The following is a 27,322-nucleotide window of genomic DNA, read 5'->3' as shown; positions in this document are numbered from 1 at the left end:
AAACTGTTCTTTGCGGCAGATTTGCGTCCTGGTCACTGGGATGTTCCTGTTTCCAGGCCACCCTACCCTTCACCTAAGAGGCCTCTGGGAAATTCTACTTGAATGGGTGAATGACCTAGTAATTCCCAAAGTTTCATTTTCAATCACTTGCATTTTTGCTCCTAAGAGAAAGAAGTGGCCGCCAGAGCTGACTATCTCCGGCATGCTGGAGGTTGACCACAGTAACTCCAGAGACCACCCTGCTCTTCTGGGAAACTTCCTCTTGCCAGACTGTTTCAAGGGGCTGCACCCAGCCTGACTACACCTCTCCACCCACAGCTGGAACCAGGCTGACCCGGCAATGGGGTTGGACCAGTAATTCTGGAGCCCAGGAAGGCCATATGGCAGGCTTTGGAGTCAGGCCACTGGGCTCCAGTCCTGAACTCTAACTCTGGAGCAGTCAACCGCCTCCTCTGAGCTCCCATCCCCGACGAGGGCTGGGAGGATAACACAGACGTTGGGATCACTGGATTCAGGACATGGCCTGAAGCCTTCGGGAGCTGAGGCCTTTTTTTCACAGTATCAAGCCAGCAGACTGACACCACCAAAACAAGATGAAAACCAAGGAAGAGAAAATTTTTTCTGATAGACTCTTATATATTTTAACATCCTATTTTTGTTTTTCCTTACATTTTTACTATAAACTATAAATTTATCCCAGATCAAAATATTTTTTGCAGAATATAGTATTTTTGACTCTGCCCAGGGCTTCCCTGGTGGCTCAGATTGTAAAGCATCTGCCTGCAATGCAGGAGACTCAGGTTCGATCCCTGGGTCGGTAAGGTCCTCTGGAGGAGGACTTGTGATAAACATCCACTTAGGAGACGGGTGATGATGACAGAGCCCTGACTGACCTGACTGCTCTCAGATTGCACACTAAGTCTCACTTATCCACTGGCCCTTAGAAATGCTAGCAAAACACACCTTTAAGGGAGCTAATATAATACCCACATTTTGGGAAGAAAATACCAAACAAACCAATTAATACTCCAGTTTAATTCATCATTGATTGTCTATGGGATTCCCAGGTAGAACTAGTGGTAAAGAACCTGTCTGCCAATGCAGGAGTCAGAAGAGATGCAGGTTTGATCCCTGGGTCGGGAAGATCCCCTAAAGAAGGGCATGGCAACCCACTCCAGTATTCTTGCTTGGAGAATCCCATGGACAGAGGAGCCTGGCGGACTACAGTCCATGGGGTTGCAAAGAGTCAGACACGACTAAGCAACTTAGCACACTAATTGTCTGGTATTGTGCTAAGAGTTTTGGTGGAGCAATTGCAGTATTGTTCTACTTTGTAAGCGATCAAATAGTGCATGTTCTGTCATGCCCACCACCTGGCCTGTGTGTCTCCTACCACTTCCTGTGCAGACTGGCTAGGTGCACAGACAGCGGGTCAGCCAGTGAAGAGGTCGAGGCCATGTGGACGGGTGCTCATGAGCAAGCACTGTGAACAGGCAGTGGCCAGTGAGCTGTCCATTCCAGACTGCCCGGTGTCTCCATCTGGACTGTTCCAGGTGCCTCCGAGATGGTCCCCCCCCCCACTTCACCTCTCCCTTCCTAGAACCTGTTCCACTCACAGCCAGAGTGATACTGATGCAACACTCAGGTCTCCCCTCTCAGAGGTTCCAATCTCTCTCAGGTGGGGACAGACCAGGCCTGAGAGACTCCAGCACTTGCCCTGACCTCCCCAGGCACCCTCTGCTGGGCAGGCCACTAGCCAGCTTCACTCCTCTTCCTGTTACAACATTAGGGCCATTCATGGAGTTGCAAAGAGTTGGCCACGACTGAACAAGGGTTCAACCGAGATTCACTCAGGAGTCTAAGGTGAAGAGTAAACCCAGGTGTGACATTCTTAGAGGAAATTCTCAGGACCCTCTGAGATACTCTAGACTTTTCATTATAAAGAGCAACCTGATGCAGAATCTCAAATTCTTAATAATGAACAAGAAACTCCAACTTTCTTCTAATTTTTCCTTCTTAAATTAAATAGCTCTGAAATTAATTTTTAATGATAGGAAATATTTGGTTCAGAAATTATTCTAGATCTATAGGGAAACAAACTTAAGACCCTCAAGGAACTGGACTGTGACACAGAAAGATTTTCTCAAGGATTTAATCTGAAAGTACTAGATTTAGTAAATTCGTGTTATGTTTACTATTAAAATATTTGATTTAGCTCTACTGTTATCGTTTTTAAAATGGCTATGTTCTTTAAACAAGAGTGAATTGTCTTCAAATGAACCAAGTGTTATTAGTATATGTCAGACATTTGCCTTAACATCACCCTTATGAGGCTCATCAAAACATAAATTCAAGAACTATTCAATCTAATAGTATAAATGATGAATATTTCAGAGCACTATAGAATAAACATTACTGAAAGCTGTATGCATATTAAAATAAAACAGAATTTTCAGGAAGAAAGTTATTAGACACTGATTTCCTTTTTTATGTAAGTGCTGGCTCAATTGTAAACATAATCTTATTTGACACAGAGACCCAGTATGACAACAGAATGTAGGCTTGAAAACTACCAAAAAAAAAAAAAAAGTTTTGCTTCTGGAAAAGCATTACAATTCTATCTGCATTAGCTGGTTCCCAATGCTCTTTTATTTTAATGACAGTTAATTATGACCATCATTTCACAATGGCTTCAACATAGCTATATGAAAATATATGTCTTCAGTGCAAATGGTTTCTCGAGTTTTTTTTTATTATTATTAAAAATTGTTCTATAGCTCAAAAATACATTTGCAAATTAGGTGCTTTGGGTTCCTTAGTAACCCACGCGGGTGTTACTGTTTTTGGATTTCAGATGGAATCTGGGCGGCCTTGTCACGTGTGTGTTCGTCATAAGCAGAAGAAAATATGACAGATCAATCCATCTTGATGTTGATTTCTCATTATATGCTGAGAATAACATCTCCCTTCATCAGAACCACACAGAAGGTGTTTCATGATTACTTTTAGATGAGCATGCAGGAAAAAATTTAGAACTCAAATGCATAGCTATAAATATGTAAATCTGAAGGGGATTGAGAACACCTGATTTCAGTTAGGAGCCGGCAGTTGTGGGGGACTTTTCCAGTATGTAAGCCATCGTAGCGGGCTAGGAGGACCCAGGGCTCCAGAAGGCTGAAGCCCAGCTTTGTTCCCCATCATTTCCTTAAGACCTCCCCTCCATGACATCCAGTTAAAGACACAGTTAAGTAAACAGCAGTGTGCCTGCCTTGCCAGACGCCACAGTCACTTTTTCTAGGTGGTTTGCCATCACTACCTTTGTCTTCTTAGAAATTCTAGGGGTTTCATTGGCTATGTTGGAATGCTTATCAGAAACAAACGTCATGTGAGAGGATGCAGTAAAAAGCTTTCAAAAGCAATTCTTATCCTCCATCTGGACACAGAGCCTATGGGGCAACTGTGTTCTACTGAAGGGGGCGGGGACGGGGATGCACGTGGGCCCATCTGTCTTACACAGAGCCTCCCATGTCAGCTTTCCTTGGAAAAGAGAGTGCTAGAACGAAAAACATCTCAAGGCCACCATGCCAGGCAGTGGGAACTTTGAAATATTGTTTTTTTTTGGGGGGTACACCCACATACACTCTTCTGGCACAACTAAAAAAAATTGATTTTATGAGAAACTGAAGAAATATTTTCTTCTTTGAAACATGCTACATCAAATAACCAAACAACAGTATTTTAAAGAAATGTATGTCCACCAAACAAGAGAAAACTCATATTCACATCACCCTCTCACATAAGCAACAGTGCTATCCAAGTGATCAAACGAGCAGCCTAAAATTCTGTGGACATGAAAGGAATTACATTTTCCCAGGAGACAGTCGACATTCAGAAGTGATCCAGGTGTGACCTACATCTGGCCTGTGCCCCTCACGTGAGCTGAAGAACCCCCATCTTAAGAGTAATCTGGGTTCTGTTCTCTTATGCCCAAGGATATAATCACATACCATAAAGCACTTTTGCTCATACAATTTCTACTCTTCTGTTATCTGGGAAACAGCGTAATTGTTGATTTAGAAATACGCAGGGGTAAAAGCACCACCAGTATTTCTTAGAGGTATGCTGTCTTCCTGATTATCACCTGCACCAACATGCTCATTAAAACATTTCTTACAACCTTGTTGTCTTTATTACTATTTTTAACACGTGTTAATATTTTGGTATAGAGGGAAGCACTTCTCCCAGGCAGAGAGCTAGAATTTTGAAGAAATTCAATAATGAAATAACATTAACACTGGTTCTCAGTAAGCCCCCTGGTTAACAACTGTTCCATCTTGTACCGTTTAAAATACTTTGGTAAGGATTTACTTACCTGGGAATATTCAAAGTCTGTGATGGGGGCAATGCTCTTGATATAGTCTGATCGAAACTGGTTTTCCGGGTTGGCCAGTGGAACGGGGGGAATTATGGTACTCATCGCCGACACAATTGTCTACAGTAGAATGAAGGAAAAGAATGTATGAATAAATAAACCACTTAGGCTCCATGTGTGATAATCTAGTCTGTGATTTCTGTGTACACCGTTTGAGGGAGCAGAGGACACAACCTTTTCACGGAACAAATATTTAGGAAATTCCTGGGACTTCCCTGGTGGTCCAGTATTTGAGACGCCAATGCTCCCAAATCAGGAGGCATGGGTTCAATCCCTGGTAGGGGAAGTAAGATCCCTCATGCTGCACAGCTTGGCCAAAAACAAAACAAAATCCTTACCACAATAGCATCCTTAACGTTTTTCCGGATGTCCAGAATTTTCTGTTTCTTCTCTCTGTATGAAAAGAGAACAGTTATTAATTAACTTTCTGCACAGCTGGTTGAATGCTGAATGAAACTTTAGATTCCCGGATGCAGTGGGGCTAACATAGTACCACTAGATGTCAACATTAGCCCCAGGACAATAGCAAAAAGTTGTTTCTTTTTTTTCAATCTGGGAAAGAAAAATACCTACCTTTACAGGTTTGGACTCTAAATAAATTTGAAGGGACGCACCACAGACTCTAGCTCTAGACAACCACACAGGTTAAACATAACAAGGTAAAATGGTCATGACTACTGCTACAAAAAATACAGGGCTACACCTGCAAACATATCTTATTTGAATCTATCCATATGTTGAATTGAAATAGATGCAGACACAGGGAGAAGTATATATTGACACATTAAGTGAGATCAGAGCTATAGTAATAACACAGATCAACCTCCAGTATCGATTAAATCACACTTTGTTAAGTAAATATTTTGATGTAGGCACCACCAGAGGAAGGGTTTGCTTAAATATGCCAAATTCAACAACTCGCGTCTATATTTTCTGTCCTTAAAGGCTGACTCAAAGATCAAATTAACTGTTTAGAGAGAACATGTTTGGGGAGGCCGGGAGAGAAGGGACAAAGTTTGCATGCGGTTGGGAAGCAAACCCGGAATGGGTCATTCCTTACTCTGGATTAAATCCGTTGACGTGCAGGATCCTCATTTGCTTGACGATAGTGCTTTTCCCAGACTCACCAGCCCCTGAAAATACACAGAGAGAAAGCTGTGACTGGGGGCTGGAGACCGTGGCCATCTCTCCCGCCACCAGAGACGCACCAGCGTCCTGCCCGCGCGCGGACGTCTTCAGGCGCGCGCTCGCAGTCGGCGGGGGCGCTGGACCCGCAGCCCGGCCCTCTCAGCCTCGGGCCGTGCGCTCGGCTCTGGCCAGGCGCCGCCGCGCACCCCCCGGCCTTACCCAGCAGCAGTAGGCGGTGAGTCGCTTTGTAAGCCAGCCGCTCCTTTTGCAACTGCTTCTCGATCTTCTTGTTGGCCTCGCGCCGCTCCTTTTCATCGACGCCCTGGTCTTCTGACGTCTTGCTGTTGCCCAAACACCCCATGCCTGCCCGCTCGCGTGGACCTCAGGCACGGTTAGGAATTTGCACAAAAGGCGGCAGACAGCTGTAGGTGTGTGTAGACCCTGCGGCGGCCTCTCTTCCTCGCTGTTGAAAGAGACGTTCCGGTCTCTCGGTGTTTTCCGACCAGAGTAGGCGTTTCTTCTCCCTCCCCGTGCCCACCGCGAGCTCCCAACTCAGAGAACGCAAAGAAGACGCGCGGAGCCAACTGCTTTTTAAAGACAATTGTTTAGAATGATCTGCTGGATAAACAGCAGTAAGCGGAGACAAGGCGGAAAGCGCCGGTCCTCCGGAGCCGGCCGGGTGGCGCTGGCCCTCCCCGCGCCCCGCGCGCCCGGCGCGCCCCTCTCCGCGCGCCCGGCTGCTCGCGCCCGATGAGCTGCCGGGGGGGCGGGGGTGCCTAGGGTGACCGGAGCATGGACGCTCTGCCGGGTGCCCGGGCCCCGCCGGTGGCGGCCGAGTAAGGCGCGGGGGGACGGAGCGCGCCGGGTTCTCGCCAGTGACTATAGGCACCTGTCGGCCATCCGCGCCCCATCCCAGGTCCGAGCCCCAAAGGCCTCCTCGCGGCGGGGAAAGGGAGCCGACTCAGGGCGGCGGGGCAGGGGGTCCTGGGACTGGAGGGGTGGCGGCCGCCCTCAAAGGGAACCGCGGAGGCTCACCCGCGTGCGGTCCGGACGCGGCGCGCGCGGCTCCTTCGCAGCCCGAGCGGCTCTGGGTCTGGGCGTGCGCTCCCGCGATCCCGCACCGCCTCCGGCTTGCGGCGGGCGAGGCCTCGTTCTGCATCATGCATATTCCATCAGGGGGAGGGTCCGTGCCGTGCTCAGGCACCCCGCCTCCCCTCGTTCCCGTTCTAGATGGTTCCAGCGCTCCCACGCCGCCTCTCTCCCCCGGCTCTCCTCCGCGCGCTCTGAGCAGCTTGGCTACTTTTCTGGAAGACGCCGTGGCCCCGAGCCTGGCTCCGCCGCCAGAACCAGTGAGGGCGGCTGCGCGTTCCCACCTGTTGCGCGGGTGCCAGCCAGTCACTCTCCCGCTGCTGCGGCCGGTGCTCGGCGTCCTCGCTGCTGGACGCGGAGGGCCACCCCTCTGTGCGTCTCCAGGCTCGGGACCCTGCACCGCGCGGCAGTTCCTCTCAGGACTCCTCTCGGCTCTGCTGTCCAGTCCCCCTCCAGCCCTGACGTTCCCTCGCGGTCCCCACGCCTGGCCTCCGGGGCCCAGCGCTCCGCGGGCCTCACCCGGCTTCCCGCTCTTTCTTCCCTTCTCTACAGCTTTTTCCCTCCAGCGGACAAACACCGTCAACTCCGTCCAGTTTGACGTTTTGACCCCGACGGCCCTCTAGGCCATACATCCACGCCACCGTATCTTGCTGCCCACGGGCTCCGAGTTAAAACCTAGGACTGACTCCCCCCGCCCCGCGCGGTTCACCCCACCTCGGTTCACACTTCAGCTCCTGCTGTCAGGCTTTAACCCACCCTACAATGAACTACTCTCTCGGAGCCATCAGCGGACCCCGGGGTCAGACTTGCCCCAGGAACTGTGGTCATGACCTTCTCTAACTCTCTTGGAGACTCCTTCCTCCTCCCCCCGACCATGTCTTTGAATTTCCCTCCCCCTCCACCTGGAGCAGGCACCTCAGCCCCAGCCCAGCCCCCTCCTGTCCACAGCGTCCCAAGCACACCTCCACATCGGGGCCTCCCAGGATCTTCCGATCTACGGACCGAGATCTGAGCTCATTCCCTTGCCCACCCACACCTCCAGCCGCTCCTCTCTCTGTCTCTGTGAATAAGTTGCCTGATTTCCCGAACCAGGACATGGTTTGATCCCCTCCTTTTCCTTCTTGCAACCCCAGACACTGTGTTCCTTTGGGTCCCTTTCCTAAACATCGCTCCCATTCTTTGCACCCCATCTGCCATTGCCATGGTCACTGTCCAGCCTGGATGTCAGCAGTGGCCTTCTGGTCACTCCTGCCTCCCTGCACAGTTGCCACAGTGACAGTGCAGATCTGACCACATCGCTGTCCCCACCACCCCCAAGTCCCCAGCCATGGTCCATCAAGACTGTTTTCCGGTAAACTGCGCAGCTTGAGCACTCAAGTCCATGCTTCCTGGAGCTGCCCCAGTCCCCTTTTGGCCCCTTGTGCGTGAACACCCCAGGACATAATGTGGGCACGTGTGTGCTTCTCTCTCTGGGAGACTTGCTGTAATGGCTTGTTTACAGCTCTTTCAAAAGTCCACTGGACTTGGGCTCAGTGAGGGCCAGGGTGGAGCCTGGCCTCGGCACCTGCTTCACTGTACCCAGTTCAGTGCCTGGCCAAGGAGGGAGAAGCCCCATGAGTCTTCACTGGATGGATGTATAAATGAATTCCCGAAGGCCAAAGATAACTCCACTCCAAGTGTAGGTTCTTATGAAAGGAATTTCACCATCAGATTTTAAAGATACCCGTCCAGTTTAGCACCATATCCAAACAGGAATACTCTTTCAAAAACAAAAGCAGTGAAGCTTTCTTTCTGTCAGGGCAGAAGCAAAGACACAGGATGAGCTGGGTAGGAGTTTCAGCTTGTGAAAGGACACAATTCAGCAGTGTTCTGAGGCCACCCTCTTTGTGTTAACACAAATATTTACCTTATTTTGGTAAACATACACAACACGGCGTGGAAGGTGGTGGGCGGGGCAGCGCTAGGTGAGAATAGGTGCACAAACACAGCAGAGTGTGGTGGGATGTTTTAAAGGATATGTCTATTTTTTCTAATGCCAAGGTGTCTATAAAATTGTTAGCTGGAAGAGAAGGGGACAAAACAAATCCCATGGAAGCTTGCTGTGCTTAGTCGCTCAGTCGTGTTTGACTCTTTGTGACCCCATGGACTGCAACCCACCAGGCTCCTCTGTCCATGAGGATTCTCCAGGCAAGAATACTGGAGTGGGTTGCCATGCCCTCCTCCAGGGGATCTTCCTAACCCAGGGATCGAACCCAGGTCTCCCGCTTTGCAGGTGAATTCTTTACCATCTTAGCCATCAGGGAAACTGATAAAGGGGAGAAATAAGAACCTGTAACCCTAAAAAATATAGCAAAAGTTTTCACTTGTTCAAATTTAGGAATTAGAATTAAAATAACTCATTTCTATGACTTATCCAGTGGTTGCTGGCACTGAGCTAAATCCTTTTCATGGAGTGATTTATTTAGTATTTGCGATAACCCTAAAAGGAACTATTGTGACTGTTGTTTCATAGAATGCTAGAGGGTGTTTTGCCTATGTTCTCCTCTAGGAGTTTTATAGTTTCTGATCTTACATTTAGATCTTTAATCCATTTTGAGTTTATTTTTGTGTGCGGTGTTAGAAAGTGATCTAGTTTCATTCTTTTACAAGTGGTTGACCAGTTTTCCCAGCACCACTTGTTAAAGAGATTGTCTTTACTCCATTGTATATTCTTGCCTCCTTTGTCAAAGATAAGGTGTCCATATGTGTGTGGATTTATCTCTGGGCTTTCTATTTTGTTCCATTGATCTATATGTCTGTCTTTGTGCCAGTACCATACTGTCTTGATGACTGTGGCTTTGTAGTAGAGCCTGAAGTCAGGCAAGTTGATTCCTCCAGTTCCATTCTTCTTTCTCAAGATTGCTTTGGCTATTCGAGGTTTTTGTATTTCCATACAAAGCTTGAAATTATTTGTTCTAGTTCTGTGAAAAATGTGGCTGGTAGCTTGATAGGGATTGCATTGAATTTGTAAATTGCTTTGGGTAGTATACTCATTTTCACTATATTGATTCTTCCAATCCATGAACATGGTATATTTCTCCATCTATTAGTGTCCTCTTTGATTTCTTTCATCAGTGTTTTATAGTTTTCTATATATAGGCCTTTAGTTTCTTTAGGTAGATATATTCCTAAGTATTTTATTCTTTTCGTTGCAATGGTGAATGGAATTGTTTCCTTAATTTCTTTTTCTACTTTCTCATTATTCGTGTATAGGTATGCAAGGGATTTCTGTGTGTTGATTTTATATCCTGCAACTTTACTATATTCATTGATGAGCTCTAGTAATTTTCTGGTGGAGTCTTTATAAATCACAGCAGGATCCTCTATGATCTAATTAAAAATTAAAAGCTTCTGCACAACAAAGGAAAATATAAGCAAGGTGAAAAGACAGCCATCTGAATGGGAGAAAATAATAGCAAATGAAGCAACTGACAAACAACTAATCTCAAAAATATACAAGCAACTTCTGCAGCTCAACTCCAGAAAATAAACGACCCAATCAAAAATGGGCCAAAGAACTAAATAGACATTTCTCCAAAGAAGACATACGGATGGCTAACAAACACATGAAAAGATGCTCAACATCACTCATTATTAGAGAAATGCAAATCAAAACCACAATGAGGTACCACTTCACACCAGTCAGAATGGCTGTGATCCAAAAATCTGCAAGCAATAAATGCTGGAGAGGGTGTGGAGAAAAGGAACCCTCCTACACTGTTGGTGGGAATGCAAACTAGTACAGCCACTATGGAGAACAGTGTGGAGATTCCTTAAAAATTGCAAATAGAACTACCTTATGACCCAGCAATCCCACTTCTGGGCATACACACCGAGAAACCAGAATTGAAAGAGACACATGTACCCCAATGTTCATCGCAGCACTGTTTATAATAGCCAGGACATGGAAACAACCTAGATGTCCATCAGCAGATGAATGGATAAGAAAGCTGTGGTACATATACACAATGGAGTATTACTCAGCCATTAAAAAGAATTCATTTGAATCAGTTCTGATGAGATGGATGAAACTGGAGCCGATTATACAGAGTGAAGTAAGCCAGAAAAACACCAATACAGTATACTAACACATATATATGGAATTTAGGAAGATGGCAGTGACGACCCTGTATGCAAGACAGGAAAGAGACACAGATGTGTATAACGGACTTTTGGACTCAGAGGAGAGGGAGAGGTGGGATGATTTGGGAGAATGACATTCTAACATGTATACTATCATGTGAATTGAATCGCCAGTCTATGTCTGACGCAGGATGCAGCATGCTTGGGGCTGGTGCATGGGGATGACCCAGAAAGATGTTATGGGGAGGGAGGTGGGAGGGGGTTCATGTTTGGGAATGCATGTAAGAATTAAAGATTTTAAAATTAAAAAAAAAAAAAAAGAATGCTAGAGGGTGAATAAGAGGTGTGTATGGGATCAAAACCTTTGCAGCCTGGCGGCAGCATCTGCACTACCCATCCACAGAACACTGTTGTTGTTGTGTAGTCACTCAGTCGTCTCCCAACTCTTTTGCGATCCCATGGACTGTAGCTCACCAGCCTCCTCTGTCCATGGAATTCTCCAGGCAAGGACACTGGAGTGGGTTGCCATTTCCTTCTCCAGGGGATCTTCCCAATCCAGGGATGAAACCCACATCTCCTGCATTGGCAGGCATGTTCTTTACCACTGAGCCACCTGGGAACCAGTCCAGAACATAAAAGCAACTTGTTTACACGGCAATGCAACATTTCTGATGAGAAATACCAAGGTGAACTTTGCACAGTCTATTACCAGGTAGGAGGTCAAGACACTTAAAAACTAGTCATGTGGCCTTGTCCTAGTTTGGTGTAGGTGACCAGTCCTCCTTTGAGCTTTGAACCATGGGCTCAGAATCCGGAATCCCAGCTGGCTCACCTGGAACACAGCAGCGGCTGTTAGGGAGCAGCTGGGAGCGAGTGATGCTGGCATCTGTTGCCAGGCAACGGCAGCACAGCAGCATCACCACCCTTGCTGCAGCGCACGCCCACCTGCGGATGCGAAGGGCTGCTGAGGGGGCAGCCAGGTGGGGGGATGCTGGGGTGAGGGAAGGCCCCAGGAAAGGAAGAGGGTTGGGAAGACATGGAGTTTAGGGTGAAAGGGCAAATGTGAAACAAAGTGGTTTTTCCTGCTCTTGTTGATGTGAAGAGACAAGGAGTCTTGTGAAAGTGAAAGAGGCTCAGTCATATCAGACTCTTTGTGACCCCATGGACTGTAGCCTGCCAGGCTCCTCTGTTCATGGAATTCCCCAGGCAAGAATACTGGAGTGGGTAGTTGTTCCCCTCTACAGGGGATCTTCCCAACCCAGGGATCAAACCCAGGTCTCCTGCATTGCAGGAGGGATCTTTACCAGCTGAGCTACCAGGGAAGCCCCCCCAGTGCTTTGAAAGTTGAATTGTTTGAATTTCTTTTGTACTTAATTTGTGAATTTTGAATAACGACTTTGAAATTTGTTTTTTGTTTCAGCCCCTCCCCCCGCCATTGAAGCTGGCAGATGTCCAAAAGTTGACAACTATTCTCTGGTTAGCTGGACCTAAGTCTCTAATAGCAATGGGAACAAAATTCATTTTCCGTTATATAAGGAGGCCCTCTACAGAAATTTAATTGACAACAAGACGGAAAAAATTCAAACGAACTTCTCACATCACCTCAGGCCTGGATTCAGGAGATGCTGAGCTCATTTGAAAAGTGACCAGAATGCTGTGAAGCACAAGATAGCGGATATATTGAATTAAATTTAAAAAAATCAATGTTTTTTTAATAACAGGTTTAGCATTTTATGGGACTTCGCTGCTGGTTCAGTGGTAAAGAATCTGCCTGCAATGTGGGAGACCAGGGTTCAGTCCCTGGGTTGGCAAGATCCCCTGGAGGAGGTTGTGGTGACTCACTCCAGTATTCTTGCCTGGGGAATCCCATGGGCAGAGGAGCCTGGCAGGCTGCAGTCCTTAGGGTCGCACAGAGTTGGACATGGCTGGAGTGACTAGGCAGCAGCAGAAACAGGCCCTGGTGGGGCAGGGGATGTACAGAGAGCAAGAGAACAGCTATCTTGAGTGGCCTGACCATACACCCCTGTAGATCAAAGACTGTGGCACCATACAGATGTTTTAAAGGATTTCTCAGAATAAAATGTTAGAACTACCATCTTTGGAGAAAACACATGGATGTCTGATAACTGGCGCAGTCTCCTCCTTTATGGACTAACTACAGGTGTGGCTCAGATGGTAGACAGTCTGTCTGCAATGTGGGAGACCTGGGTTTGATCCCTGGGTTGGGAAGATCCCCTGGAGAAGGAAGTGGCAACCCACTCCAGCATTCTTGCCTGGAAAACCCCATGGATTGAGGAGCCTGGCAGGCTACAGTCCATGGGGTTGCAAAGAGTCAAACACGACTGAGCAACTTCACTTTCTTTCTTTCTAGCATTTTATACTGTAGAGGTTACTGAAGGTTAAAACCACACTCTAAGACATTAGGAGCAGGAATATTGAAAGATTTAAAAGAGGAGGAACAAAGCAGAGTGAGAGAGGCTAGCAGTCCTGACTCAATGCAGTGATATGGACCCAGAAAACTAAAAGCTGTGCCTGTTTTGCAAACAGACTAGGTGGGGTCAGCGTGGGGGTGGCTGAATGGCCGAGGCAGACATGGCTCTTGTGCTGCCTCTTGCCTTTTAGCACTTTGCAGCTCTTTCTTTTCTTAGGGTCTTGGTGGAAATGGTCACTGTGGATTATCTTCATTCTCTGCAGTAAAGCTTGCTCCATGACCTAATCACAACACACTTCAAACATCTTTTTTTTTTTTTTTAAACATTGTTAAATAGAAAACTAGGGAAACATTTTCACCTTTCCCTTTCTGTACACAGCACTCTGCAATCAAATATTGTAGAATTTATGGAAATAATTTCTCTTCCACAGCAGAGCACACTGCTGAGCTATCAGGGATACCCCATGAATGCACATAAGACCACTGAATTGTATACTTAAAAATGTTAAGATGGTAAATTATATGTTTAACTACAAAAACAAGAAAAAAAATTCACACTCAGGATCTTCATCATGACAGTGGTGGTTTCCACTGTTTGTTTTGAGGCAGTTAATGTTGTAATAGTTATGACCAACCTAGACAGCATATTAAAAACCAGAGACACTACTTTGTCAACAAAGGTCCATCTAGTCAAGGCTATGGTTTTTCCAGTAGTAATGTATGGATGTGAGAGTTGAACTATAAAGAAAGCTGAGTGCTGAAGAATTGATGCTTTTGAACTGTGGTGTTGGAGAAGACTCTTGAGGGTCCCTTGGACTGCAAGGAGATCCAACCAGTCCATCCTAAAGGAGATCAGTCCTGGGTGTTCATTGGAAGGACTGGTGTTGAAGCTGAAACTCCAATACTTTGGGCACCTGATGCAAAGAGCTGACTCATTTGAAAAGACCCTGATGCTGGGAAAGATTGAGGGCAGGAGGAGAAGGGGACAACAGAGGATGAGATGGTTGGATGGCATCACCGACTCAATGGACATGGGTTTGGGTGGACTCTGGGAGTTGGTGTTGGACAGGGATGCCTGGTGTGCTGCGTTTCATGGGGTTGCAACTGAGCAACTGAACTGAATGTTGTAATTAACACGGGGGCCAGTTCTTGCTTACGAACATTTCCTGCAGTTATAGTTTCTGACCAGCAGGTGGCGGCGCAGAGCCCAGAGTCAGAAGGAGGCTCCAGACACACCACTCATTGGCCATAAAGCGGGTTTCCAACCCTACACTCAGGCGACCTTGAGGTTACAAAGATGAATTCCTTGTCGCCGATCTCAAGCAGTTTAGTGGGCCAGTAGAGAGGAGCAGACTTGCAGTCAAGTCCTCAGGGTTTTGTGGAGATCACTGGGACACTGAGGGACGTGTGTGGTCAGTTATGAATGTGAAGGAAAATGTCACTTGAGAGGATGTGTGCTAACCTCTGTAAGTCACCCTCCGTTTTTTTAGAAAAGACTCTGAAAGGTGCTCTGTTTCCAGCAGCTCATCTGATAAGATCATCTCAACAGCTTCGAGATTATCCACACTTTGCAGAGAAGGCTGTGGTCTGAAGGTCCCACAGGGGCCTGACTGGGGTGGAGCCCTGTCTGACCCCAAAGCCTGAGCCCTTGTCAGAAGGAACTCTGACAGGTGGGGAAAAAATTTGCACCGTTCTGTCTTCCGGAAGGAAAAATCAAGCCCATCTCCTTTTGAACACGGGCAGGTTAATCTGCATATAATAACTGATGAATTCATTAACTCTTCGCTCAGTTACCTTAGCAACTGGTTTCTTTTAAAATTTGGCTTAGTTACAGAGTCTAAAGCAACAGTTTTCCTTGTAATAGAATGTCAACCTGTGTATGAAGTTCAACGGAACTTGAACCTGCTCCATGACAGGTGAGAACTATGGGCCTCTCCCGGGAAAGTTGGACGGGCTCTTCCTGAAGCTTGCAGACTGTGAACCAGGGAGAAAGAGCCTAGTGTGTTGTCATTTGTTATTTATTTTGTCATTAGGTAGGAACCGTTTGATGAATTTAAACAACAGGTCAATTCAAGACTGATGTTCAAGAGGTAGACTGAGTGCGGACAGATCCCAAGCCCATAGATACGTGATTGACAGGACAGAGGCATGCGTGGAGGTGGTTACTGAGAAACAGGACTTTCAGAGAGACAGAGAAAGCACAAATATGGAGTGGGAAAGGCAAGACAAACCTGTGGGATGGACTGCAATTGTAGCAATCAGAATGAACTCAGTGTCAGATATGTTTGTCTGTGATTATCTGCATGTACATGTGTGTCTGTTGTATGACTGTGTACATGTATAGCACACACATGCATCTATTCTCTTGTTCTGTCTGCTGAAAACACCCAGGTGTTAGACACACTAGTAGCTGTGAGTGTACCTAGTGCCCAATCTTGGCCCCCAGCATCACCCACCACCCAGAGGAGCCAGAACTCCTCAGAGAAATAGCAGATTCTGAGGAGGGGGCAGTGGAGTCACAAGATAAACCTGGAATATGGTTACACAGAAAGTGAAAAAAGCGACAGTCCCTCAGTTGTGTCTGACTCTTTGGGACCCCTAGGGCTATACAGTTTATGGAATTCTTCAGGCCAGAATACTGGAGTGGGTAGCTTTTCCCTTCTCCAGGGGATCTTCCCAATCCAGAGACTGAACACAGAACTCCCGCATTGCAGGCAGACTCTTTACCAACTGAGCCCCTAGAGAAGCCCAGAAAATAGGAATATGCTTTCAAATGGTGGGGCAGGTCCCTGAGAACACAGAGCCAGACCAAAGGCACTCCCATTGGACCAAATCTGGGATGATTTCAGCGCCAAAAGAGTTAAGGTCAGTCGTGAATTCTAAGTCATTGAAAAATATAGGAATACCGCATGTCCATGCCAATGAGAGACAGAGCCAAGGCAAAAACAACACCCTGCTGTGGATGTGACTGGTGATGGAAGTAAAGTCCAATGCTGTAAAGAGCAATATTGCATAGGAACCTGGAATGTTAGGTTCATGAATCAAGGCAAGTTGGAAATGGTCAAACAGGAAATGGCAACAGTGAACATCAACATTTTAGGAATCAGCAAACTAAAATGGACTGGAATGGGTTAATTTAACTCAAATGACCATCATATCTACTACTGTGGGCAAGAATCCCTTAGAAGAAATGGAGTAGCCATTGTAAGGTCGGACCCGGGGGCCATGATGGGCCACCGCTCCTCTCCCTCCCATCAGCGAGAAGGTCCCTAACGGAAGGATCCTCCCAGATCCTGGAGACCAATGACAGCACACTTTGCCGGTTGCCATGATGAGCCGCCCCTCCTCTCCCCTGAGGGCAGGGGACGTCCCTAATGGAGGGAGCCTCCTGGATCCGGGGGACCAATGACAGCACACTTGGCCAGCTAAAGCCCCCCCCCCACCCCCCCCACCCCCGCCCCAGCCGCATAGAAAAACCTATCAGCTCGCCACGCCTTGAATCCAAACCCCCATCCACTAACCCAGCCATTCCTCGCAGAGTACATATGTAAACAAACTTCTAACATGGTCCGGCGCGCGGACTTCCTCCATCTGCACTGTTCCGGTCGGGAACCCCGCCTGGGAGCGCTTCACCATTAAAGCCTGTTAGACACTCTTTCGGTGTCCTGGTCGTCTTTTACCTAACAGCCATCATAGTCAACAAAACAGTCTGAAATGCCATACTTGGATGCAATCTCAAAAATGACAGAATGGTCTCTCTTCATTTCCAAGGCAAACCATTCAATATCATAGTAATCTAAGTCTATGCCCTGACCAGTAATTCTGAAGAAGCTGAAACTGAACAGGTCTATGAAGACCTACAAGACCTTATAGAACTAACACCCCTAAAAGATATCCTTTTCATTATAGGGGACTGGAATGCAAAAGTAGGAAGTCAAGAAACATCTAGAGTAACAGGCAAATTTGGCCTTGGAGTACAGAACGAAGCAGGGCAAAGGCTAATAGAATTTTGCCAAAGGAACACACTGGTCATTGCAAATACCCGCTTCCAACAACACAAGGGAAGACTGTACACATGGACATCACCAGATACTGAAATCAGATTGATTATATTCTTTATAGCCAAAGATGGAGAAGCTCTATACAGTCAGCAAAAACAAGACCAGGAGCGGACTGTGGCTCAAATCATGAACTCCTTATTTCCAAATTCAGACTTAAATCGGAGAAAGCAGGGAAAACCACTAGACCACTCAAGTACGACCTAAATCAAATCCCTCATGATTATACAGTGGAAGTGAGAAATAGAGTCAAGGGATTAGATTTGACAGACAGCCTGAAGAACTATGGACAGAGGTTCGTGACATTGTACAGGAGGCAGGGATCAAGACCATTCCCAAGAAAAAGAAATGCAAAAATGCAAAATGGTTGTCTGAGGAGGCCTTACAATAGCTGTGAAAAGAATAGAAGTGAAAGGCAAAGGAGAAAAGGAAAGATATACCCATTTGAACGCAGAGTTCCAAAGAATAGCAGGGAGAGATAAGAAAGCCTTCCTCAGTGATCAGTGCAAAGAAATAGAGGAAAACAACAGAATGGGAAATACTAGAGATTTCTTCAAGAAAATTAGAGATACCAAGGGAACATTTCATGCAAAGATGGGCACAATAAGGGACAGAAATGGCATGGACCTAACAGAAGCAGAAGATATTAAGAGGAGGTGGCAAGACTACATAGAAGAACTATACAAAAAAGATCTTCATGACCCAGATAATCACAATGATATGATCATGCACCTGGAGCCAAACATCCTGGACCTTGGGAAGCATCACTATGAACAAAGCTAGTGGAGGTGATGGAATTCCAGTTGAGACATTTCAAATCCTAAAAGATGATGCTGTGAAAGTGCTGCACTCAATATACCAGCAAATTTGGAAAACTCAGCATTGGCCACAGGACTGGAAAAGGTCAGTTTTCATTCCAATCCCAAAGAAAGGCAATGCCAAAGAATGCTCAAACTACTGCACAGTTGCACTCATCTCACACACTAGCAAAGTAATGTTCAAAATTCTCCAAGCCGGGCTTCAACAGTACATGAACCATGAACTTCCAGATGTTCAAGCTGGTTTTATAAAAGGCAGAGGAACCAGAGATCAAATTGCTAATATCTGTTGGATCATTGAAAAAGCAAGAGTGTTCCAGAAAAACATCTATTTCTGCTTTATTGACTATGTCAAAGCAGTTGACTGTGTGGATCACAATAAACTGTGGAAAATTCTTAAAGAGATGGGACTATCAGGCCACCTGACCTGCCTCTCGAGAAATCTGTATGCAGGTCAGAAAGCAACAGTTAGAACTGGGCATGGAAAAACAGGCTGGTTCAAAATAGGGAAAGGAGTACGTCAAGGCTGTATATTGTCACCCTGCTTATTTAACATATATACAGAATACATCATGAGAAATGCTGGACTGGATGAAGCCCAAGCTGGAATCAAGATTGCTGGGAGAAATATCAGTAACCTCAGATATGCAGATGACACCACCCTTACAGCAGAAAGCAAAGAAGAACTAAAGAGCCTCTTGATGAAAGTGAAAGAGGAGAGTGAAAAAGTTGGCTTACAACTCAACATTCAGAAAACTAAGATCATGGCATCTGGTTCCATCACTTCATGGCTAATAGATGGGGAAACAGTGGAAACAGTGACAGACTTTCTGTTTTTGGGCTCCAAAATCACTGCAGATGGTGACTGCCATGAAATTAAAAAACACATACTCCTTGGAAGGAAAGTTATGACCAACCTAGACAGCATGTTAAAAAGCAGAGACATTACTTTGTCAACAAAGGTCCGTCTAGTCAAGGCTATGGTTTTTCCAGTAGTCATGTATGGATGTGACAGTTGGACTATAAAGAAAGCTGAGTGATGGAGAATTGATGCTATTGAACTGTGGTGTTGGAGAAGACTTTTGAGAGCCCCTTGGACTGCAAGGAGATCCAACCAGTCCATCCTAAAGGAGATCAGTCCTGGGCGTTCATGGGAAGGACTCATGCTGAAGCTGAAACTCCAATACTTTGTCCACCTGATGTGAAGAACTGACTTATTTGAAAAGACCCTGATGCCGGGGAAGATTAAAGGCAGGAGGAGAAGGGGACAACAGAGGATAAGATGGATGGCATCACCAACTTGATGGACATGAGCGTCAATAAACTCCAGGAGATGGTGATGGACAGGGAAGCCTGGCATGCTGCAGTCCATGGGGTTGCAAAGAGCTGGACCTGACTGAGCGACTGAACTGAACTGATAACAATGAGAAAGAGATAAAGTGGGGAGAAGGGAGATATTATCAGTCATGGAGAAGTGAGAACCCTCTCAGTTCTTGGTTCCTTTTCTTCCTCCCTGTTGGGTTTCATTTGTGTGCAATTTATCATCTGTCTCCCCAGGTGCTTATGCAGTGCTGACCCCATGCTGGGTGCTGCCCAAGGAGACAGGACTCACACTGTTGGGTTGTGGGTTCTCTTCAGTTCAGTTCAGTTGCTCAGTCCTGTCCAACTCTTTGCCCCTAGGGGTGATTATTTATCCACAGGCTGGCCAGAGGTCATGCTTGTTAGAAGCATGGCAGAGACCAGGCCAGTTTTACGTGGAGAACTGATGACAGGCCAACCTGGAGGTGGGATGCCCTGCCTGGGACAGAGAGGACAGGAGCAGTCGTGCAGAAAGGACAGGTGCATGACCTGTCTGGGGATGAACAGTCTCGTACGGGCACACAGAGTAGTTATTCCCAGAAGAGAGAAAAGGGACCGCACCAAGGAGGGGCCGCTGGAGGATCCACCAACACTGGGGGATGGATGCTGCTGTGTGGAGGTGCGCGCGGGTGTGTGCAGGTAAGAGCCCGGTCAATGGGCCCGTGCCCAGCTCTGCCACTGGTCGGCCATCCATAGCCTTCTTCTCTCTCCCAGCATCACCTTTCACACCTGGGAGCTCAGATCCAGCAGGTTTCCCTGTTATCGGCGGGCAGGCATTGAGGACCACGGTTTGGGAGCGGCTGCCCCGCATCCATCAGGTTTCCCGCACCGCAGCGCCACCTGGCGGCCGCCTCAGGAATGGCCTGAGGCAAAACTTGGCATTATTCTCTGTTGAACAGAGAACCCCGCAGGGTAGGACCGCAGGCGCAGTTACCTGCAGTTAAGAACGATAGGGTCCAGAAGCTGGAATATTGAAGAGGCTACTACTTAAATTGTTGTGTTGCTACTACTACAACACAACAGAAAGACAACCCAGTTAAAGAAGGAACAAAGTATTTGAACAGACATATCTCTAAGGAAGACATAAGGAAGTATTCTAAGGGAATTAGATCTTCCCTGGTGGCTCAGACATAAAGCGTCTGCCCGCAATGAGGGAGACCCGGGTTCGATTCCTGGGTCGGGAAGAACCCCTGGCGAAGGAAATGGCAATCCACTCCAGCACTCTTGCCTGGAAAATCCCATGGACGGAGAAGCCTGATAGTACAGTCCATGGGGTCGCAAAGAGTCGGACATGACTGAGCGACTTCACTCACTCTAAGGGAATTACATATAAAATGAGGAGACTCTGCTGACAGAGGGGATCAGGAAAGTCTTGGAAGAGGTGACACTGGAGACGACCTTTGAACTGAGGGTGAACAGGACACTCAGTGGTGTAGGGGAGAGGATTCCAGTGTAGAGGGCGGGGGAAGCTCAGGGGCCTGCGAGCAGGTGGCACAGGCTGTGTGGTGTGGCAGGTCCACCCACAGGCAGAGGGGAGTGGGCCTTGAGAAACTGGGGGGAGATGAAGGGTATAAACCCTGAGTTCTGAAACAAAGTCCCAGGATGCAGTGCACAGCACGTGACTACAGTTAGTAACACTGTGCTGTGTACTTGAAAGCCGCTAAGAAAGTAGATCTTAAAAGTCCTCTTTGCACACAACTTTTTAGGTAACTATGTGTCGTGATGGGTGTTAACTAGACTTACTGTGATCACTTCAAAATATAGACAAATATTGAATCATTTTGTTGTACACATACAACTAAGTTTTCTGTCAACTGTATCTCAATTTAAAAAAATACTAAAACAAAGTAACCTCCTAAGAAAAAAGAAAAGTTTGCTACTTGACCCTGTCCTCTTTAGCCTCATAGCAGAAACAGAAGACAATACAAGAAAGTCAGTGTCTTTTATCAAAGACAACAGGAGTGAATTTTCTCAAAGTTCGAGAGGCTGGAAGGTCCAAGAGGGAGGTGCTAGTAGGGCTGGTTCCTCTAGAGGCCTCTCTCCTTGGCTTGCAGACTCCCACCGGCTTCTCCCTGTGTCTTCACATGGTTATCCCTGTGTTTTCACATGGTTATCCCTGTGTCATGTCTGTGTCCAAATTTCTTTATAGTAGGATATATAAGGATACCCATCAGGCTGGATCAGAGTCCACCCTAATGACCTCATTTTACTTACTACTATTTTTGGCTGTGCTGGGTCTTTGATTTATGGGGGTTTTCTCTAGTTGCTACTCGAGTAGCAGGGCCTACTCTTTGTTGTGGTGCATGGGCTTTGCATTGTGGTGGCTTCTTTTGTAGCTGAGAGCAGGCTCTAGCTGCATCGGCTTTGTAGCTGCATCCCTTGGGCTCAGTTGTTGTGGCACATGGGCCTAGTGGCCCCAAGGCTTGGGGAATCTTCCCAGACCAGGGATGGAACCTGTGTCCCCTGCACTGGAAGGTGGATTCTCATCAACTGCGCGACCAGGGAAGACCTTATTTAATTAGCCCTTTCAAGGCTCTGTCTCTGAGTATAGATGTTGGGGGCAGACTGAAAGGCCATTTTATACAAGGGACTTGGGCATCCTCAGGTTTTGGTGTCTGGAAGGGCCCTGGAACCAGTCCCCTGTGGATTCCTGACGGCAGGGACCATGGTGTGACTCATGTCGTGACCACAGTCTTTGGGTAGTGGGTTGACTTGCAGGATATGGAGGTCACCATAGAAACCTGTCCTTTGTTTTCCTAAGTCAACACTCAACTGCACTTGATGGAATTGGGTACTGTTTGTTCCCAGGCTGACACACAGAAATTCAGGTCACAGATAAATGGGCAGGGGGCCTGCCCCGGGGCGCAGTGGCATCACTGAAGCCCGCCTCCCTGGATGCTCTCAGCTCCACACTTACCAGATCATGCCCTACACTGAGGCCACGGCCAAGTGGAACCAGTGACCCTGGCCTTCAATAATGAGCCCGTCCAAGCTCATTATTGTGCCCAAGCCCAAAGGGGAGCTGTTTCTTCTGAGAAAACACCACTTGCCAGAGGGGAAGTGGGTAGTATTGAATGCACATCCTCCATTAGTGCACCAGAGCAGCTGCGTCTCCGTTGCCTCTCAGGCCAGGTGGCACCAATCAATGGCTGGCTGGAGTGCAGGATGCGCTTACATTAAGAAATGACTCTAAAGCACCAGTTACTTCAGAGCTTCCGAGAGAGCGGATTACATCACCATCCTTCCTGGCCTGGGAGGGAAGGACAGACAGAAAATAGCCACCTCCCCGCCTCGAGGCTTTGCTGATTTTTCCCAGCACACGGAATTTTCTCGTATGTGAAAATCTCTAACAACCAAATGAGAGAGACTGCTCTCACCCCCTGGGGGGACACCACAGAGGTTGCTGGGGCTTTGGGACTGGACCATGGGGGCAGGGGTGAGTTCTGATGGTGGAAAACATGCTGGCATTTTGCTCTACATCTGCCCTAAGTGCAACCTTAGTACACCATTCTCTGACAAGCCCCTCAAAATGGAAAAAAAAAAGAACCCCCTGGTCCACTTTTAAAACAAATCTATTCAACGAGTGTACTTTGATGTTTCGGTGACCTCCACACCACCTCCCTCTCCCAGGCCCCACTCCGTCCTGCACATGCAGTGCCCATGGACTGGGGTGATGGTGCTGGTGTTCTTGTCTCTGCACAATGCCATGGGGACACCTCTCTGCTGACCTCTGGGCAGGTGAGTGTCCTGAAACACAGCCTGACATCCTTCTGAACACAGGCGACCCCACATCAAATGGTGGATTAATTCCAACTCGTGCTCTCCAGGGTTGTGCTTCCTTCTGACTGGGGGTGTGGGTTCAGGGTCCATCCACCCTTGCCCCGGAGGCCCACAGTCCCCCTGCTTGTTCTTTCTGCGCTGTCCCTCGGCCACACCTGCCGCCTGAGTCTTGCTTCACCTATGGAAATGTGGAGCTCTGTGTCTGAGGTTATGGGTGATGGTTTATACAACAGACTGACGCAGGGCTGTGACTGCAGCCCCTCCAGGCTGTAAGGACATGCTGTGAGTGTGTGGGTCTGGAAAAGTGAGGCACAGCCAGAGCATCTGGAATTTCTCCTGATGACAAAGTCCACAGGGCTCCAGTAGGCCGGGGTGGGACAAGGCAGCACACTGAGAAGGAGGTGTCCTGAGCATCCACCCAGCTCGGGTCCACTGCACAACTCAAGAACCAACTGCTATCTTGGTTACTGTGTGTGTGTGCTAAGCTGCTTTAGTCCTGTCTGACTGTTTGTGACCCCATGGACTGTAGCCCACCAGGCTCCCCTGTCCATGGGATTCTTCAGGCAAGAATACCGGAGTGGGTTGCCATGCCCTCCTCCAGGGGATCTTCCTGACCCAGGGATGGAACCTGTGCTCTTATGTCTCCTGCACTGGCAGGTGGGTTCTTTCCCACTAATGCCACCTGGGAGCAGGGTCATTGTATCGTTACAATTAAGGTATTTTTTTTTTAAAGTGATCAACCCCCACCCCCCCACCCCCAGTGGAGAACATTGTTTTTCTGTGATTTCACCAAGCACTCCCTCTTAGAGGAACTAGACATGGACGGGGGTCAAGCCAGAGTTCTGGTTTATCCCAACAGCCAAGTACAAGGCGATGACAGCAAACGACCCACAGAGATGGCCTCCTTCTAGAAAGATCTATTGCTGGCGGAGAAAGACCACACACACAGGAAAATAGCAGGAGATAATTGAAGGAGGCAGAAAACATGAATTCTACTCATAGTTGTCCATTTTTAATTTGAATGGTATCTGGAAAATGGATAACATCAAATGAATACTTTTCCAATCAGAGTGTAAAGTGGCACCTACTATGTTGTGGGACATCGACTATAGCGAGAGGCAGGGAGACCTGGTGTGCTACAGTCCATGTGGTCGCAAGGAGTCGGACACGACTGAGCAACAAAACAACAATAACTATGTCATGACTATGAGTTCAGCAGCTGAAAGGTACACTTGAAGTGTGGGGACCCAGCTTCAATTGCTGGGTGTTCAGACAGATGATGTATTTTGACCCCACAGCCAGTCTTGTCAACTGTGTTTTTGTTGGCAGTGGCTCATGGGCCAAATCGGGCATGGAGATTGTGTTTTATTAATATGTATGTGCTCAGTTGCTCAGTCATGTCTGACTCTTTGAGACCCCATGGACTGTAGCCCCTTAGGCTTCTCTGTCCATAGGATTCTCTAGGCAAAAACACTGGAGTGAGTTACCATACCCTTCCTCCAGGGGATCTTCTTGACTCAGGGATTGAACCTGCATCTCTTCTGACTTCTGCTTTGGCAGGCAGGTTCTTTACTACAAGCGCCACCTGGGAAGCCTTGTATAGATATAAGCTAATGGTTAACAATAAGGAGGTTTCGGGTGAAAATGAAACCTTTTCCCTCTTATTCTGAAAATTCAAGATGGGCAACGCTGGACCTGCATTTAAATTTTTTCTCTATATGGAGTTTCCTTCACTTCACATATCCTTTTAAATGTTTCTGTCTGGCTGCACAATCACATTAAAACATTAAGTTGCCAGAACTCTGGACCTTATTTGGTTTTCTCTTGTTTCTTGAGATCACAATTCTCTCCTTTTTGAGTTAATTTGGTGCATGAAAAGAAATTTGGCTGGAGTTAATTTCTAAGTGATTTCTTTCCGGAAAAATATGTGGGTGGGGATATCCTTTGAGCAATTGTGTATCTGAAATTATATTTTTCCCCTCACATAGACACAGGTACACATACACAGACATATGCATAGGCCCACAGTGGTTTAATGAGGTGTGAGCTTCTAGGATCACCGTTCAGTATTTTCAGACCCCTGGCAACATTGCTCTGTCCTGTGGGGAAGTCAGCAGTGTACATGAGAACTCTGCTTCTGATGCCTCCTCTTCCCTTTTCAGGTAACCTGATCCCTTCTGTATTTTTTGCTCTTTGATTCTCCAAAAACGTTTCCTTTTATATTCGAATTCAGATATTTCACTGGAGACAGCAGCTACGTTTGTGCCATTTTACTTGTTCATTCTTGCAATGGTGAGCCGTTCCAAACCGAAGACTTAGATGTCCTTAAAGAAAAGTCTTTCATTTGCAAGCAGGATCTTCCTCCATCGTAGGCTGGGTTCTCTCTTTGTGCCCCGCTGGGCCGAGAACAACAATTATTCCTTAGAGCTCACAAAATTGGGGTCAGAAGCCCACGTCTTACTTTTTTTCTTCCTAATCTTTAAAAGGCACAAGTATTAATAGCATCAGGGACTCAGGCTTGGAGTCACAGCGCACGTCCCCAGGTTGTTCGCTGTAAAGGCTGTTCCGTTCGCTAGAGCTACAGCTGGAAGCGCCGGCAGGCCGCGCGCTCTGCACCTTTGCGCCCGCGGCGTCGCGTTCTCTTCCCTGTGCGCAGGGGCCACAGCGGACGAATCTGAAGGAGGAGCGGGATTCTGAGGACACCAGGATTGAAGCCGACTCAGTGAGGCAAAGGGGCCGTATTCCGGGCTGTGAAATTATTTCTCAGAAGCGGACAAGCCACACCGCCCTCCGCCCCCCACCCCCGACCCCAGATGACCCCGCGGTAGAGGCCTCTGGCACCTGCTTTCCTAGGCGCGCTTGGAACAGCTGCCTCACCAGAGGAGGTGAGATGCTCCAGGTGCCGCGCGAGTGCACGCAGTGGGGAAGAAACGAGCGGGCGCGAGATCCCCGGGCCGGCCCCTCAGTCCGTAACACGTGAGCCACGGGCCGGAGGACAAGGTGTGGAAAAGAGCAGAGTCACCGGGCAGCTCGTTCGCGGCCCACTCAGGTGGACGCCACCTAGTCAGAGTTGCTCGGAACCCGAGACCGAATCCACCCGGCCCGCGTGCGCCCTTCACCGCGTGTGCGCCGCCCAGCGCCCGGTTTCCCGCGCCTCCCTTGCGCCGCTTGCGCCCTGCTCTCCGCGCCCAGTTCTCCGCGCCCCCCTTGCGCCCCCAGGCCAGCGACCAGCACCCACCGAGCAGCAGCAGCCGGTGCGTCCGCCGCAGGTCGCGCCTCTGCTCGCGGAGTCTGCGGTCGATGCTCCTGCTGACCCGCCTGGCCTCGCGCTCCTCCGCGCGCTGCCGGTCCGTGCGCCGCCGCCTCTCCTGCGCCGGAGTCAGGACCGGGGCCAGGTCCAAGTCCGGCATCGGGTTCAGGTCGGACCGTGCGCCCTCCACGGGCGGCTCCGGGTCCCCGAAGAGCAGCGGCCGGAGGCTGTGGCACAGCCCCATCTGGGCGCGGGGCGCGGGCCTCGAGGCTTACGCCCGAGCCCCCGCCGAGGGGCGGGAGGGCACTGCGCGCGGACCTGGCACGGCGCTCTGGCCCGCAGGCTGGGGCGCACAGGTGAGTCGGGGCCCCGGCCCCTCACCGCCCCCCAGGGCCATTCCGCCTTTGCTGCTGGTTCAGGGGCTGGCTACCTCTTTGGCCGGAGATCACCTGACAAAGAGGACCTCTGGCCTGACCGGCTGCCGGGAGCCCGGCCCCGGTTACCGTAAGTACCGCCACCTACCCTTACCCTGTTACCGTATTTACTGTTTCCGGCCCGACGCTCCTAACGTAAATACCACCGCCGGCGAGTCCTCCATCCCACCACGCCCGTTATCGTAAGTTCTGCCTCCTAGCCAGGCCCCCTTACCGTAAATACTGCTGCCCGAGGCCGGCGCGAAGCTACAAACAGTGCCACCCTGGCCGCGGTGGTGACGCCATCGGCCAGAACTGCCATTGCCTTCCTTGGAACTTCGTGGGTTTCATCTCCGGCAGTAGGCAGTAGGAACGCAAAGCAGGCTAAAGGGGTGGGATGCCAGCGTTGAGAGCTTGAGTTCCCCGTGTAGGGTAAGGGAGT

The 27,322-nt window shown here is 48.3% G+C and overlaps 1 protein-coding gene across 2 annotated transcripts in view; it reads right to left on the bottom strand.

The window, feature by feature from the left end:
- The window catches only part of GNAL (G protein subunit alpha L), a 69,531-nt gene extending 42,884 nt beyond the window's left edge, over positions 1 to 26,647 (bottom strand). The window contains exons 1-5 of one of the 2 annotated variants that reach the window (XM_042239290.2): positions 6,596 to 6,655; positions 5,780 to 6,023; positions 5,493 to 5,565; positions 4,771 to 4,825; positions 4,373 to 4,492 (exon numbers count right to left, since the gene is read on the bottom strand). In XM_042239290.2, coding sequence (XP_042095224.1) covers positions 4,373 to 4,492; positions 4,771 to 4,825; positions 5,493 to 5,565; positions 5,780 to 5,921 — 390 coding nt within the window. In that variant the 5' untranslated portion in view covers positions 5,922 to 6,023; positions 6,596 to 6,655. Of the gene's footprint in view, positions 1 to 4,372; positions 4,493 to 4,770; positions 4,826 to 5,492; positions 5,566 to 5,779; positions 6,024 to 6,595; positions 6,656 to 26,455 lie in introns of those variants that run through there. The other variant, XM_060405261.1, reaches the window with a different exon arrangement.
- Positions 26,648 to 27,322: the final 675 nt, after the last annotated feature.

Source organism: Ovis aries, chromosome 23 (assembly GCF_016772045.2).
Source record: "Ovis aries strain OAR_USU_Benz2616 breed Rambouillet chromosome 23, ARS-UI_Ramb_v3.0, whole genome shotgun sequence".
Classification (NCBI taxonomy): Eukaryota; Metazoa; Chordata; class Mammalia; order Artiodactyla; family Bovidae; genus Ovis; species Ovis aries.
Note: the sequence above shows the minus strand (reverse complement) of the source record. Positions and strands in the feature narration are given on the sequence as shown.